Source organism: Zingiber officinale, chromosome 2B, assembly GCF_018446385.1.
Source record: "Zingiber officinale cultivar Zhangliang chromosome 2B, Zo_v1.1, whole genome shotgun sequence".
Lineage (NCBI taxonomy): Eukaryota > Viridiplantae > Streptophyta > Magnoliopsida > Zingiberales > Zingiberaceae > Zingiber > Zingiber officinale.
The window spans coordinates 9,268,721-9,284,159 of NC_055989.1; the positions used below are offsets into that span (position 1 = coordinate 9,268,721).

Sequence of the window (15,439 nt, forward strand, 5' to 3'; positions counted from 1 at the left end):
AGTTATATGAGTTTGGTTGATTCCCATAAATCTAGTAATCATTCCCAAAATATCATTCCCAAACCCACAATCCAAACACTATCTTTTATTATCATTTCATTCCCTCATTCTCAAACCCATCAACCAAACACCCCCTAAGACATGGATGAGTATCACTTTTGACATCACCGATATGACCTCCTTTCTTGATACATTTTGGCAACATTACAAATGTAAAGGATGACAAATGAAAGCAAGACATCTTGCTCTATCTTCCATGATTTATTTCATATGAAATGCACGTAATATGAGCCGATTTGAGAATGTTGTACCTCGATTTGAGAAGATATTTCACAAAGTTCAAGTTCATGTTTGACGCTTTGTGGATATCAAGTAATATAATTCTTTTGTAATGTGTGGTAATGTTTTGTGATATGCTCGGATGTCATACAAAGTCCAAGTCATGTTTGGTACTTTGTAGACATTAGTGAGGCTTTGATGTGTGATGTTATGTATGAAGTTTGCTTAATGACGTCTTATAAAGTTATAAAATTGTTATGCACTTTGTAGACATCATATGATTGTATTTTGTTTTTTTAAGAGTATAATATATTTACCTTCCCCCCTAAAAAAAAGGAAAGAGACTTGCATACATATAAAAGAGAGAAGAGAATTGCATACAAATGAGAGAGGTAAATAAAAAATTCAATTTTAGTCACGTTAGATGATCTATATGGGATATCATCCATGGTGGTGTAAGATAAGTAGTCATGTCATATAACATCATTGAATTGAAGTAGCTCATGCCTACGATGTAATAGTTAAGATCTCTAAAGATTAATCTCATTTAAGGGTCAATTCTAAACTATACTATTAGTGGAATGATAAATTTAAAAATATAGATTAATAAATCATGAGTATTTTTTAATTTATCTATTCGAAGTAAATTTCTATCGGTCAGATCGATTAAGATTAAGTAGAGTTAATCAATCTAAAGAATTAGATATATTTAAATTATGAAAAAAAATTCATGTAACTAAACAAAGTTGTGCGTAAAGTTACAAGATTCCTCACAGGAATAATTGCCTTTCACTCCTCTTAATTTTACATTTTACAAATAGGTAAAGATCTGGATCAAATCTTTATATTAACACGAAGGAGCCGGCGCTGCTGCTCTTTCCATCTGCTTGCTCTCGTTGCTCTCTATCCAACTCTGCATCTTCCCTTTCTCTCCCCCTCGTCCAACTCCGCCCGATCTGTTGGCTTTGCGTCTAGAGATGGCATTCGAGAAGATCAAGGTCGCCAACCCTATCGTCGAGATGGACGGTGAGAATTCTGAATTCCATATCTCCATTTCCTCTAACCACCTGTTTCTCTCTTGTTTTTGTAACTTCAGCAGATCCGATATGTTCCCGGCTCGTTATATTATTTTGAATGATTTTTTCGCGGTGGATCTTTGGTATTTGATCATGATAGTTGTGCCTATCGATTCCAATCTATTGTTGTGTGATCTTCGTTGTCTTTTTCATGGGTTGATAAAGTCCCGTTGGTTTTGATGCAAGTTTGTACCTTTTATTGTGTGGATATACTAAGAATTCTGTCGGTACACTTTTTTTTTCTTCTCCTTATGTATTCTCTCTGTCGCTTGGCAGTGATTTAAACCCGTCGTTTGTTTCTTAGATTTCCTGTAATTGGTTTCTTGGAACTATTGGGGGAAAATAGCACTAAGTTTGATCCGCGTTTTCCCATGTTCTCATGTTGCTTTTAAGGGTTAGTTTAGTTAGTGAATCAGCGTGCAGCTTTTGGATCAAGTGGAAAGAAGAGTGCGTTTGAGCCACGCTTTCAACTGTGCTCATGTTATTTTAACGGTTAGTTTATGCAGGAATGTTTAGGTCAAATTTCCGGATTAAAGATTCACAAGTCCAATAAAATTGGAGTCTTCGTGAAATAGGAGAATAGATACATATGGTTTCAGAATGAAAATTGTAGTGCTATCTCGAGTAAAAGCAAATTTGCAAATAAATAACTAAATAAATAAAACAAGGGCTGTCTATTATACCTGGCCTGTTAATGAATGCTTCAGTGACAATAATAATCTCTGGAGCACTTCCACTCTGTGCCATATAACGTTTATTGATCCTTGATCCTCACCTCAGAACGGCCAATGGAACTTTAAAACAGCTTCGTGAAAGTTTTCTGAGCTGAATTTTCAGATAGGGGCACTGATATTTTCTCCTTTTTTTATTATTATTTATTGTTATTTTTGTGTGTGTCAAATTTCATCTGTAATACTTAGTTATTGGGCTGACTGCCAAGAGATAAGATATTGTGTTTTTAATTCCATATTGTTAACGTAGTCTCAGCAGTGATCTTTTGATTCAGTCAACTCAACATAAAGAAGAGATATTAAGTTGTATCAGTTTTTTTTTTAATTTTTTTTTTATAGCTAAGTGATACACACTGACAAACGGACAACACTTCTACTATAAATAATAATCTAAACTCCACGCACTTATAAAGTTTGAATCTTGACCTTCTGTCTTATGTCTGACTAGGAATACTTGCTGTGTAAATGCTAAAGAAATTTCATTTAGTACATCAATTTCTTCTTTAGAAATTCCACTGAAATCTGCATGAACATTAAAGAGCTACAGGTCTCATTGGCATTTCTAGATGATTTATCATTTCTATTGAAGGTTAGAGTGAGCAAGCATTAACTGTAACAATTATGCCCATTTATCATCCTGATGAGTGATAGTGATTTGCTAGGTTTCAGTACCTTATTTAAGTTTTCCCTTTCTGTCCCTTGCTTTTTTATCCTTAGTTCCTTGCAGATGCAGTTCCTTAAATTGGCAATTACTTTTTCTTTAACCTTTGTAATTGCCTTTCCATACTTTGTTCAAATCAGCATAATTGCCCATTTTCTGCATAAAATGTATCATTTTTGAAATATTATTCCTATTTTACTCATGTTGCATATTCAACTACCATCCTCCAAATGGAAATCATTAGTAACTCATAATCAGTAAACTTGATTGTTTTCTTATGTTGTTAAGGATTTTGCTTGTTATTTTAATTCGCAAACCCATTGTGAGAGGGGTATGGGGATCAGAGAAAATTCCATGTAGTGTACTTATATGAAATTTAATTGATCTAGTTTCTTTATATGTATTTTTATTTTATTTTTTAAAATGGACACAAGGTGTGGAGTTTTCAGTTTTGTGCATGAAACACACTTGATTGAACAAGCAATATGTAGCCCAAATGTTTGTCTCAACAACCAAGTTAGCGCTGTTTGATAAATGATATCAGTAATACTAGGGACATAGCCTAACATAGAGCTCATAGACAGTACAAGGTCCATGTGGCTGAGCATAAATAATCACACAGGTATCTTATACACATTTGAGGGCTTTTGCAATGATTTAGATGTACCAAGTTAGCAAACCAACCAAAGTATCATGTCAATATGTAGCACATCCTTTTGGAGATCAAGAAATATTCTCTAGCGAAATGGGTTACTGCAAGCAAGTCCTTGATTACCAGTTGAAACCCTTTCCTCTCTTATTCAAATGTTCAGTTACTGAGTTGCCTTATGCATATACATTCTCCTCTAATTCTCGGCACCTCTCTGATGACTCTAGTGCACAACAAAGGCAGTTTTTTTCAGTGATCAACTTTGAATCAACTCTCTAGAAATGTTTCACTTTGTAAAACTTTGCTAGTGAATGCCATTGCAATTTTGTTTATGATGGTTTCTTTATGCATACCTCAATATGATAACCTCTTACTTTATGGCAGGGGACGAAATGACCCGAGTCTTTTGGAAATCAATTAAAGAAAAGGTGATAGATAATTTGCTTGTCTACTACAGATATTTTTTTCTAAATATCCTTGTAGATCCCTTTGTAAGAGAGCTCATAATGCATAAGATAAGAAGCTGCTAATATTGTAATATGTGGATTTCATTCTGCAGCTCATTTTTCCATTCTTGGACCTGGATATCAAATATTTTGATTTGGGCTTACCTCACCGTGATGCCACAGATGATAAAGTCACAATAGAGAGTGCAGAAGCCAGTCTTAAGTATGCCTCAAACTCTTGTTTTACTCTCTTTCTACTAGTTTAAGTATGTTAAATTCAAGTTGATTTAGTAATTTTCTAGTATTTGGTTGTATTCCTACTTTGGCTTTATGGCCTATGGATATGTCTTGAGGGGCTGCATGTGTCACAGCTAAAAATGGATTGATCAAATTAGAAACTGAAGCAAACTGTGTCAGGCTTACAAACCCTTGGTGACCCAGATAAACTGAATTCATGATTTTTATTGTTGTTTTGTTATCACAACTTATCAGTACATGTAAGTAGTATAGCAGTACCATTTCTTATGTCTTTATTACTAGTGGTTATTAGGATAATCCATTTGTAGTTTACACCAAATCCATTTCCATAGAACATTTTTGCAGGGAGTCATGATATCTACTTGTCCAGTTAAGAAATTCTTGCACCTCTACCACCAAATTTCCACATTCCATTGGTGAAGATCATCACTTAGAGGATGAATATTAGTTGAGGGACAAGCATGATACTGCTGTAGGCCAGATGGTCAGAATCATTAATTATGCATCTGTTGGGGGTGACAGCTGTCAATATATACGGCCATCAATCAATGTGGTTATAGGGGAAGGGGCAACAGTATATCTGGTGGTTCACGAAGCTATAAGGCTGTGCAGTTCTAGCAGGAACAACCAGTAATTGACATGTTCACTGAAATATTTGTCGACATTGGCATGGTGATTGGAAGAAGTGTCAACAAGAGTTAGCAGGAGGGTAAGTAAAAGATATGGTAGACATAATCATGATAGCAGTGACTAATGAACTTTATATTGGGCATGCTTGCTTAGGGTAATTGGAAGAAGTGTCAACAAGAGTTAGCAGGAGGGTAAGTAAAAGATATGGTAGACATAATCATGATAGCAGTGACTAATGAACTTTATATTGGGCATGCTTGCTTAGGGTAATTGGAAGAAGTGTCAACAAGAGTCAGCAGGAGGGTAAGTAAAAGATATGGTAGACATAATCATGATAGCAGTGACTAATGAACTTTTTATTGGGCATGCTTGCTTAGGGTTCAGAAAGTTGGCTAGTAGTTCCATACCAAACTATATTATGTAGATCTACTCGTGTAGTTCCATACCAGTCTGGACCTGCATTTTTATACTACCTAAACTTGAGCCTGATATGTATTTGCTGTCTGAATTTGTCTAAATCTGTCTCAGGTTCTTATTTCTTTTACCTAAATCCTACAAAAATATGACAAATAGTTTCTAAACCTTCTGATTACAGACATAAATGTATATGAGGTTAGCTGCAAATTTCAAACATGAATTTGATCTCTGATTTGTTTATACAATGTCACTATCTAAACCTGACCCAAACCCAAGTCCAAATATTTATTAAGCTGTGTATTTCTATGAGGAATGAGACCATAATTGACTGGATAAGTAATCGATTGTTGAAGCACACTGATTGGAAGTCTAAAAAGGGCAACATGAAGACAAGTGATGCTTTAAAAAGCACATGCAGGTGGTATACAGTCAACCTATTGCCTAGTGCTAAGTGATATGTTTAGGAATTTGCAGAAGCATTTGTGGTTTGTGGTCGATATTAAATATTAAAAGTAGTTAGGACTTTTTCATAACTAAGAAGATAAGTTAAAAAAGACTGCACACAGATGAGTCGAGGCAGTAGTTAGCTCTTGTCTGAAGGTGTGTTTTCTTAACGTTTAGTAATTTGCTAATATTTCAATACCAATGGACATTATGCAGACCTAGTCAATTAGTGCACCTAGACTGATTTATAGTACTAGGTTAATGGATTTTATTGTGTTCAAAACAGTATAACCTTTGTTTGCAATTTATTTCTTAGAATCTGAAATTGTTAACTTTAGGAATGACTTGGCATACTAAACCAGTTTTTGAAAATTAAGCAATATTCAAATGTGTTTTGAATTGTTAATTGATAGTATGATGTCTTGATCTCTTCTAAAGCTATTTTGATATGGTTGCAGATACAACGTAGCAATCAAATGTGCAACTATTACTCCAGGTAAAGAAAGCTGCATGGATCTGATGCATTGTGGATTACAATAGAATCTGTGATCATTAAATTTGAATAATTTCGAATATTTACAGATGAAGCTCGGGTTAAGGAGTTCAACCTGAAATCAATGTGGAAAAGCCCTAATGGGACAATCAGGAATATTTTGAATGGTTAGACTGCTTGAATGATTCACGTATCTAGAGAGCCAATTATTTGCAAAAGGTTGACTGATCCCCTTTTTTTTTTTTTTTTTTTTTTTGCAGGAACTGTATTTAGAGAGCCAATTATTTGCAAAAACATTCCGCGTCTTGTTCCAGGTACTTAGAGATCACTTCATGCTCAATGTATGGTCTGTCTCACAATTTGTTTGGCATTCTTAGGATGGACAAAACCAATTTGCATTGGAAGGCATGCCTTCGGTGATCAATACCGAGCAACTGACGCAGTAATCAAAGGACCTGGCAAGCTCAAATTAGTTTTTGGTATGCTTTTCCATTGATGTTCATAAACAACATCTGTTGTTGACTTTCTTTATTTATCATCTAATAAATGTTTGCCACTGTATTACTTTCAGAAGGAAAAGAAGAGGAAGTTGAACTTGAGGTGTTCAACTTCACTGGAGCAGGTGGAGTTGCCATATCGATGTACAATACGGATGAGGTAATCTCCTAACATTGCCATTTTTTATATCGGCTTGCTATAACAGTTGTACTTATTATTTGTCTTTGTATATATAGTCAATTCACTCCTTTGCTGAAGCTTCCATGGCTACTGCTTATCAAAAGAAATGGCCACTTTATCTCAGCACTAAGAATACAATTTTGAAGAAATATGATGGAAGGTATGTAGTGTGTTTTCTAATTTATTATGCTTTGCAATTTGTTCTTAAAGATTTTATATTAAAATTGATGGAAATATCTGATTAGTTGCAAATTATAGGTTCAAAGATATATTCCAAGACGTTTACGAAACTCAATGGAAATCCAAGTTTGAGGCTGCAGGAATTTGGTTAGCTTTTCTGAACTACTTAATCATGTTTAATCTATTCAAAATTCCTTTACTATCTCAGTGCATGTTGCTTTGATAGGTATGAACACCGTCTCATTGATGACATGGTTGCATATGCACTCAAGAGTGAAGGTGGCTATGTATGGGCTTGCAAAAACTATGATGGAGATGTGCAGAGTGATTTCCTAGCTCAAGGTTTGAATTATACCGAGCACTCGTTTCCATTACTCAGCTGTGTTAAGCTTTACATCTTTATTAAATAGTTTATTTTAGCCAAATTTTTAATTATATAGTAATCCTTTTTGTCCAGGTTTTGGTTCTCTTGGTTTGATGACGTCAGTGCTGGTATGTGCCTGTGTAGCTACTATCGTCTAGTGTATTTCCAGTTGGAAAAATAAATTCATTGATCAGTTTTAAATTACTCAAAAATTTTGATCATTCTGTTTTGTTTGATTTAACATCTTCGATCTGACTCGTGTACTGGAGATAAGTGTAATGATTTTGAAAGTAACACTTATGCTCCTTTACAGTAAGTGAAACTGACTTAAGTGCATGCTCTGTCCTAGAGAACCCTGTTTTTGCACAAGGCCTAAATTCCCTTGAAAATATAGACAAGAAAGCCAAACCTTGTGTGGATCAAATATTAACTATTTTGGATGTTTTAATGCCCTTGAACTAACCTGTGCTGTTATTGCCTTTGATTAATGGTGAGGTTTAGAGTATTCATGCTGACCTGCAAGACAATAATCCAAAAAAATTCATGCATTTTAGGTGTGCCCAGATGGGAAGACCATTGAAGCTGAAGCTGCACATGGAACAGTTACCCGCCATTACCGTGTTCATCAGAAAGGTGGTGAAACTAGTACAAACAGTATAGCCTCTATCTTTGCCTGGTCAAGAGGGCTTGCCCACAGGTGCGGATTCTTTTTTCAATCATTTTGATTGATTACTAATATCCTAAGACAATCGTCAACCATATGCTGTGTTTCTTCCAATTAATTAAGATTGGCTAATTTAAAATGAGTAATCGCATCCATATAATACCCAAATTTATTTATTCTAACAAATTGTGCCTTGACAATCTTTTGCTTCTGGCTTCTCTTCACGTGTGGTTTATATTTACATATGATTTTGGCAACATGTTTAAAATGCACGTACCAAATGGCTACCTTTGAGGGGGAAAGTCACATTTTCAATGTGAAGTAAAACTCTTCTGATGATTTATCAGGGCTAAGTTGGATGACAATGCTAGATTGCTTGATTTCACCGAGAAGCTGGAATCTGCTTGCGTCGGAACGGTTGAATCTGGGAAGATGACCAAAGATCTGGCGCTTCTCATTCACGGATCCAGGTACTCTTAACCTCCAACAGCTATAACTCTCCAAGCAACAATTATTCATGTTTTCTAATCAAAGTGTCTCTTTGCTCAGTGTCACTAGAGCCCATTATCTGAACACTGAAGAGTTCATCGATGCTGTGGCATCTGAGCTGAGAGCTAGGATTTCTGCATAAATCCCTCTGTGCCGAGCCCAATTATTCGCTCCGCCATGCCGTTCCATTTGCAGGTTCCTGAATCTGGGGGTTGGGGAAGGTTCGCGACTTGTTTTACCTCAAATAAAAATTATTTTGAAATTGGGAAGAAAGATTTTCCATTCATCATTGCTTCTTCATAGTCTACCGATTATTTGAACATTTGACACTATAACTTATCCCCAATGGTTCATTGTTTAGAAGTATGACTTTCTAGCGCCTTTTAGTGGAACTGGAATTTGTAGTTGTTTCCCATGATATGATACTTTACTCGTCCATATTATTGACTTTAATAATCCAATTAAAATGCGAATGCAGTGTTTTCCACATATAAATCTGAAACGCCCTGCATATTATTACTGGGTAAAACCTTTTCGTGATTTACCTATCTATATCTACTAAGTGGCCAGTGATTAGACTGCTTGAAATGAACGGTATCACCTTTTAACCACAAATGTAATGCCACAAAACGTAAGCCGTAGACCCACCCACCTCTGTAACTTACCAAGGTTAAGTTCAAATTTCCATTTCAAGAATAAAAACCCATCTATTAAAACCCAAATTATCAACAAAGGGTGACAAATTTATACACTTTTTTCAAAAGAACTAGGATTTATCGACCGACAGATCACCCATCAGCCGTGCTGTCATACCCCAGAAGCTGAGTGTGGATAGTTTGGCTTTATATTCTCGTAAAAATGAATCATCGTGTAAACTTGCACAACCAATTCAAAAATGAGGATTTGTCTCCGAGGTTACAAGTGCAATGCACACATAATTGCAAGAAAATCATGGATTAGCTAGTTTTTCATAAGAAAGTTTATTACACATTTAAATAGAACCTCAAACCGCAGAGGGTCGACACCAGTAGCCCAACATTTTCAATTCTCACGTTCAGGAAACGCGCAACCAATACCTCCAACTGTTCGACTCTGAACAATATGCTAAGTGAGAGTCAAAAGGCCTACACATGGTTAAGTTAGAAAACAACACTTACATAAACAGAAAATGCTGGTGTACACGAACCGTGCAATGGGGACAAAAGATATAATTTAACCTGTCATTCTGAAACTACTACAAATCTTAAATCTTTCTGTACAAATATAAGCAGAAGAAACTGCTAAAAAGAAGTCCCATCTCAAAAAATTGCCGGTTTGTTGTGGTTAGCATCCTTATCCAACTACAAGAGTCAATAATAAGACCAGTTTCATGGGGGATACAATCATACAACTTATATGGAGTCATCACCTTTTTTTAGGCAAATTCACGGGAAAAACTTGGGAAGCAATTCGTCCACACATTCACAGAGCTTTGATATATCTGCAACCAACAAGGAGAATGGTATCATAATAATGCTTTTGAACGACTCTTCCTTTGAAACAAGAGGCAAATATCGAGACATATTCTAATATTTTCTAAGAGTGAAGGTCTTGCAGGTGCACAGCCTGATGAGCATGGTAATCTTTGCCAACCGAGACATGCCCCTTTTTTTACTAGTTAATGGTTATTAACTAATGGAAACTTATAGACATTGGTAGCATAGCATATTTTCTAGGAGTGAAAAACACTAGTTTGCTAAATGTGTAGCCATGGGACTACCAAAGATGAAACAGAAGACAAACATATCGAAAAAAGTTATTATACTCTATTTAAAAAGCATGTGCAAGAAAGCTCAGAAGAATAGACCAGTCACAGAAAAATGGAAAAGATCATGCAAGAAAGCTAAGAACAATAGAGCACAAAGATAAAATAAAAATGTAAATTAGGATGGTAGTGAATGTGACCCCAACAAAATTATGAAATAATGAGAAATATATGCAGCTACACTCAGAACAATAGACAATATAATAAAAGAAGCCGCAAATATGATGATGATACAACTAGATTACGGTATTGTGAATATAATACAAGCAGCCAACAAGCAAACAAAATACCTTCCGTAGAAGCTATTTTATTTCTCTTCAGGATCAATGTGGCGCATCTGATTCATATGACGAGGAGCTTCCACTGTCAGAGTCTGCAATTAACAGTATAAGTTGACAATTGTACACAATAAAAACAAAACATAATTCAATTTTGTCTCATAGACATACAGGATAATAAAATATACAATAGCTACATACAACATGCATTCTCAATTGGAAAACAAAAAATATATATATCCTTAATTTTGTAATCTGACTGTGTTGTATCAAAATATTACCACTATCCGAGCTTGAATCACTGCTAGATCCACTGGAACTACTTGATCCAATTGCATCATTGCCATTGTTCACTCCTCCAACAACTAGATGAGCAGCAACATCATTCTGGTCTTGCATTGCTAAAAAAACAACCAAGTCAATCAACACATGATGAGGAAAAAAACATATAACTATCAGCATAATTAATAAATGAAAATTTTATACCTTCGTCAGTTTGCTGTGCTGATGAAGCAACTGGATCAGGACCCTGTCATAAATAACATATAACTAGGATTATATAAAGAACATATATCTTCAAATCAAGAGAAACTCTTACCTCTCCATTCATTCTTTCTTGGCTGAGGTGCTCTGCCTCAGCCCTAGCCAGCATCGCTAGCTCTGCCTTCCTTTTGTGCTTACTTAATGTCTTCTTATAATTTGACACAAATCTATCAAGTTCCCAGAGCGTATCTGTGTCCACACTATCAATATCCACTTCAATCTCATCATCATGTTGACTCAAAGCAAAGTTCCTCTTCTTAATAATTTCCACAACCAAATCCAACTTTTCCGGCGGCAGACTCTCCAAGTGACGACTTAAAGTTTGCTTCTCCTTCAATGTCATCTCCCTCTTGTACAAGTCTTTAGCCTTTGGTTTCTTCAAAGCAATAGGCCGGTCAAAATGGTGATACTGATTTTGTTCTTTTCGCAAATCAACAACTATCGGATGCACTGTGGAGTCTGACCTTTCCATAGTTCCCCTTAAAGGAGGAGCCCTTTTCTTATTGACTGAATATAAGTGGTGCAATTGATCTGTAAACTCAGTCTCAATCACAAGCCACCGTTCCTCAAAGATGTTGGACATCTCCCGTGCCATGAAATGAACATCCTGGCCATCAGGATTATACGTCATTGCATTCCTGAAAGTAAGTCTGACATCTTCTGCAAATTCTTCTGGAGTTTCATAGAAATGATCAGCAAGGCGAGATTTTACAGTGCCAAGGTCCATCGGGTGCTTAATGATCAAGAAATAATCATAGAGACCAAGACCATCAACATCTACTGGTTTATTAAACACCCATCCAAACTTGTGCTTCATGAGCTTCTCCAGCAATGCCCGACAGCTCTTGAAGGCACTAGTATATACTTTCTTTTCAGGCGATGTCTTATAATCTGATTCTGTAAAATTCTTCTTGCTTTTGCTGGTCTTGGACTTCTTCAGAGATGGTGGAGGAGGAATCTTATCCTTACCCAAAATGAAATCTGAACTATGAAAGTATTGGTTGGCCTTAGGTGTTCTCTTCTCCTTCTGTAAGGGCAATTCACTGATGTTATTCCTAGTACCAGCACCATGTGGCACTATGATGCTGAGCCGGGGACGAAAGGGGAGAAGAGCGGGACTGTTTGGAAGAGCATCAAAGACAACAGGTGCTCTCTGAATTGCCACAGGTGATGTCGCATGGTTCACAGAAAGTTGAGAACGGGCACCGGTACCACCTGCAGCAGGGACAGAAAATACCTCATCCACCAGCATCGAGTTAGCTATGCTATTCTTTCCACTGACATTGGGAGGCACTGGGATGTCAAAATAGGAATGTGCTGCGGGAGGGTCCACCGAATCAGCTTCAACAAGGGCTGGTGCTCTCTTTCCTGACATAGTAGTATTCCCATGATTAGCTGAGAATTGAGAAGGAGCTCCACCATCACCATCCACATGCACAGCAAAGAGCTCAATCTGACGGGCCTCAAGCCTCTTGAAAAGATCCCTCACCTGAGCGAGATCAGCGAGGAGCTTCTGCCGGATCTTCAGTAACTCCAGCTGCGATGGTTCGTCTCTCCCGTTCTCCAACGAGCCATTTTCGTGAGGGGCGGAGGCCTTGATGTCAAGCACGATCGTCCCCTCCGGGCATGGACGATTGAGGCTGAAGGGTTCGTTATCCGACACGGGGTGGAGACTGACCAGAGGCTGATGTCCAGAAGGAGGTTCCGCCGCCGGAGGCTGATGGAGGGAGGATTGAAGGTCGTCCTTGGTCTTTGTCGTCGTTAGGGTTTCTCGGGATGACGGCTGAGGGTTTTCATCTAAGGTTCCGACGGGTGAGGGCTGAGGGTTCTCGGCTAGGGTTTCTCGGGATGACGGCTGCGGATCCTGGACCGCGCTTGGAGTGTTCTTCTTGGTACGGTTCCTCCGCGTATATACCTTGCAGTCGGCCCACCGGCGACTCTCACCGACGCCGTCGTCCGCGGTAGCGGCGGGAAGGGGGCCGGAATCCATGCATCAAACGGAGTAGGGGGATGCCGGCGGCCCGATCGGGCCTTGCAGACGTTCGGGATGGAAAACCCGATCGAAAGGAGGAAGAGAGGGCCGGAGATGGAGAAAACCCTAACCCTAAAATCGCGAAATCGCGCGCACGCTTTCTCGTTCTTCGTGGAGCAATAAGAGGATCACAGAGGGGGGCGAGGATGGGGTGTTTAGGGTCGGTTTAGATCTCCTGCCAATCAGAATATTACGCGTCACATATGGTACTTGGGTGGAATAAATTGCGGGTCCCAAAAATGGAATCCAATTGCAAGTCGGGTAATCAGAGGCGTACGTGATACCAGCGGAACGCGAATCCGTCTTGTGCTGGGAAGATGACGTGCGAAGGCTTGTTTGTGACGTCGCCGTGGTTGCGTGGAATACGTAGAGCTTGTGCTTTCGAAAGTAAACGATGGGTGCTGACCGTCGTTAGACAGGCGGCCACGTATCTCTTTGTAAGCTGGCGAAGGAATTTTTTATAATACTTTAAGTGAATATTCTTTTAGAATCTAAATAAACAAACTTAATTACTAATAAAATTAAATTATTAATATTGATAAATAAAAGTCATAACTAATATATGAATAAATTTACCTGACCTTAATTATTTATATTTTATAGGAATTTATGTTATTTATAATAGGTTAAATTTTTTAATATATATATATTTTACTATCGTATTTTTTTTATTAAAAATCTCAATCCTTTCATAACTACTTTTGATAAATCTAAAATAAATTATGTTAATATTTTTTTTCACATTCAAAATAATTTTAATACTTAATCATAATTTTCTCTGATGATTTTATATAAAAAATATATACTATCATAATTTTCTTTAATCTCACGTCTTAGGATGGGTAACACCGCGAGCGAAGAATTTTCTATAAATACTTTAGGCCAACGATATTAGAAAACATACATTTCTCGACTTTTGACTAAAATCAAGTGTGATTAAAATTTATATTACTGGCTAAAATAAAATTTTACCAAAAAATAATTATAATTATCGACCAAAGTTAGGTTTGGTCAACAATATTTTAGATTCGATTGGTAATTTTAATTTTTTAATGGTCGGATTTAACCAGTAATTTTATTTTTTTATAGGTCAAAATTATATTTGGTCTATAATTTTAAAATTTTATTTACCAAAGTTAAATTTTGCTGGTAAATTTAATTTTTTTTATTGTCTAAAGGTAGATTTGGCTGGTAATATTAATTTTTTATCGAGTGTCGCCCTTGAGTTGAACTACTGCATGTGCCTGACAAACCCCACATGTAATGCGTGTGCGTGATGTCTAGTATATATAATAACTTGATATGCTGTCGACCGTTCTTAGATCTAGGTGTCTCGATTTTTTTTAAATATTTTTTTAAAAAATCTTAAATCCTAAATACCCTAATACATATATTATATCTCATGAACATTTAAAAAAATTTTAGTTTTAAATTTTTTTTAGCTTAAGAACTATAACCTAACCCCTAAATTCTAAAGATAAAATCTAATTGACTTAACTACGAAGCTAAAAAAAAATGCACGTATTTCAATTAGGGCGCTTGGTTGGTGTTGGTCTTTAAAGACCAGCGCTAGCACTGGTTTGAAACCAGCACTAGCGTGGTACTGGTTTTTAAAGAACAACACCAACGCTAGTTTGAAACCAGTATCAACGTGGTGTTGGTTTTTAAAGACCAACACTAGCACTAGTTTTAAACTAGCACCAAGTTTGAAACCAACACAGTGTGGTGCTGGTTTTTAAAGAACAACACCAACGTTGGTTTGAAACCGGCACCAACATGGTGCTGGTCTTTAAAAACTAGCACTAAGGTTGGTGCTGCTTTGTACAAACTAACACAAATGCTAATGTTAGTTTGTACAAACCAACATCACCTTATATGCAGGAGAGAGAAAAGAGTTGCTTGCATGCATGAGAGAGAGAAATGTTGTATGCAGATGAGAGAGAGAAATAAAAATAAGTTTTGGTCGCGTTAGTTCATCCACGTTGAATGTCGTCCACTATCACTCAAGTAAGAGTGTGCAGCATAATATATGTTGTGGACCGTTCATTGCGGAACAATCCGTGACGGGTTGGTTGAGGCACCTGGAATTAATCCAGGCCACTTGATTTCTTTTTTTTTAGTTGGGCGCCTAGATTTAATCCAGACACCTTGATTCTTTTTTATTATTATTTTTTAAAAATAAGAAATTCCTTAAATCTTAAATTTGAAATATTCTAAATACATATATTATACCTTGTGAGCACCTAAAATTTTATCGTTTTATTTTTTTAAGTTAAACACTATAACATAACCCCTGAATCCTAAAAGCAAAATCTAATTAGCT

At 36.7% G+C, this 15,439-nt stretch overlaps 2 protein-coding genes across 4 annotated transcripts; one reads left to right on the forward strand and one right to left on the reverse strand.

Annotated features, from left to right (window-relative positions):
• The first annotated feature begins 1,145 nt into the window (after positions 1-1,145).
• On the forward strand, positions 1,146-8,912 carry LOC122045248 (isocitrate dehydrogenase [NADP]-like). The gene is made up of 15 exons (XM_042605386.1): positions 1,146-1,305; positions 3,781-3,824; positions 3,956-4,065; positions 6,050-6,087; positions 6,174-6,251; positions 6,345-6,398; positions 6,462-6,563; positions 6,656-6,741; positions 6,819-6,922; positions 7,021-7,089; positions 7,169-7,284; positions 7,400-7,434; positions 7,861-8,003; positions 8,318-8,440; positions 8,520-8,912. The coding sequence occupies exons 1-15, from the start codon at positions 1,257-1,259 to the stop codon at positions 8,599-8,601; spliced, it is 1,233 nt and encodes a 410-aa protein (XP_042461320.1). The 5' UTR covers positions 1,146-1,256; the 3' UTR covers positions 8,602-8,912.
• A 418-nt stretch (positions 8,913-9,330) lies between these two features.
• LOC122045249 (transcription factor GTE4-like) lies at positions 9,331-13,257 on the reverse strand. Of its 3 annotated transcripts, none has more exons than XR_006129953.1 (6): positions 11,140-13,257; positions 11,028-11,070; positions 10,823-10,942; positions 10,554-10,636; positions 9,868-9,939; positions 9,331-9,551 (listed from the first exon to the last, which is right to left on the reverse strand). XR_006129953.1 is itself a non-coding variant. In XM_042605387.1 (5 exons), exons 1-4 carry the CDS (start codon positions 13,072-13,074, stop codon positions 10,587-10,589), a joined length of 2,148 nt encoding a protein of 715 aa, XP_042461321.1. In that variant the 5' UTR covers positions 13,075-13,257; the 3' UTR covers positions 9,655-9,939; positions 10,554-10,586. The 3 variants fall into 3 exon arrangements, 1 of the variants encoding a protein (XP_042461321.1); XR_006129952.1 differs by lacking the exon at positions 9,331-9,551 and adding an exon at positions 9,655-9,799; XM_042605387.1 differs by lacking the exon at positions 9,331-9,551 and having other exon boundaries at positions 9,655-9,939.
• Between the last annotated feature and the right edge of the window lie 2,182 nt (positions 13,258-15,439).

What these genes read in the sequence shown, in the direction of transcription:
- LOC122045249 (XM_042605387.1), bottom strand. Translation starts at nt 13,074, where the DNA reads ATGGATTCCGGCCCCCTTCCCGCCGCTACCGCGGACGACGGCGTCGGT. An exon ending in AAGAAAGAATGAATGGAGAG is followed by an intron (nt 11,071 to 11,139) that starts GTAAGAGTTTCT and finishes TATTTATGACAG; the next exon opens with GGTCCTGATCCAGTTGCTTC. An exon ending in AGCACAGCAAACTGACGAAG is followed by an intron (nt 10,943 to 11,027) that starts GTATAAAATTTT and finishes TTGTTTTTTTAG; the next exon opens with CAATGCAAGACCAGAATGAT.
- LOC122045248 (XM_042605386.1), top strand. Translation starts at nt 1,257, where the DNA reads ATGGCATTCGAGAAGATCAAGGTCGCCAACCCTATCGTCGAGATGGAC. An exon ending in ATGTGCAACTATTACTCCAG is followed by an intron (nt 6,088 to 6,173) that starts GTAAAGAAAGCT and finishes GAATATTTACAG; the next exon opens with ATGAAGCTCGGGTTAAGGAG. An exon ending in CTTCTCATTCACGGATCCAG is followed by an intron (nt 8,441 to 8,519) that starts GTACTCTTAACC and finishes CTCTTTGCTCAG; the next exon opens with TGTCACTAGAGCCCATTATC.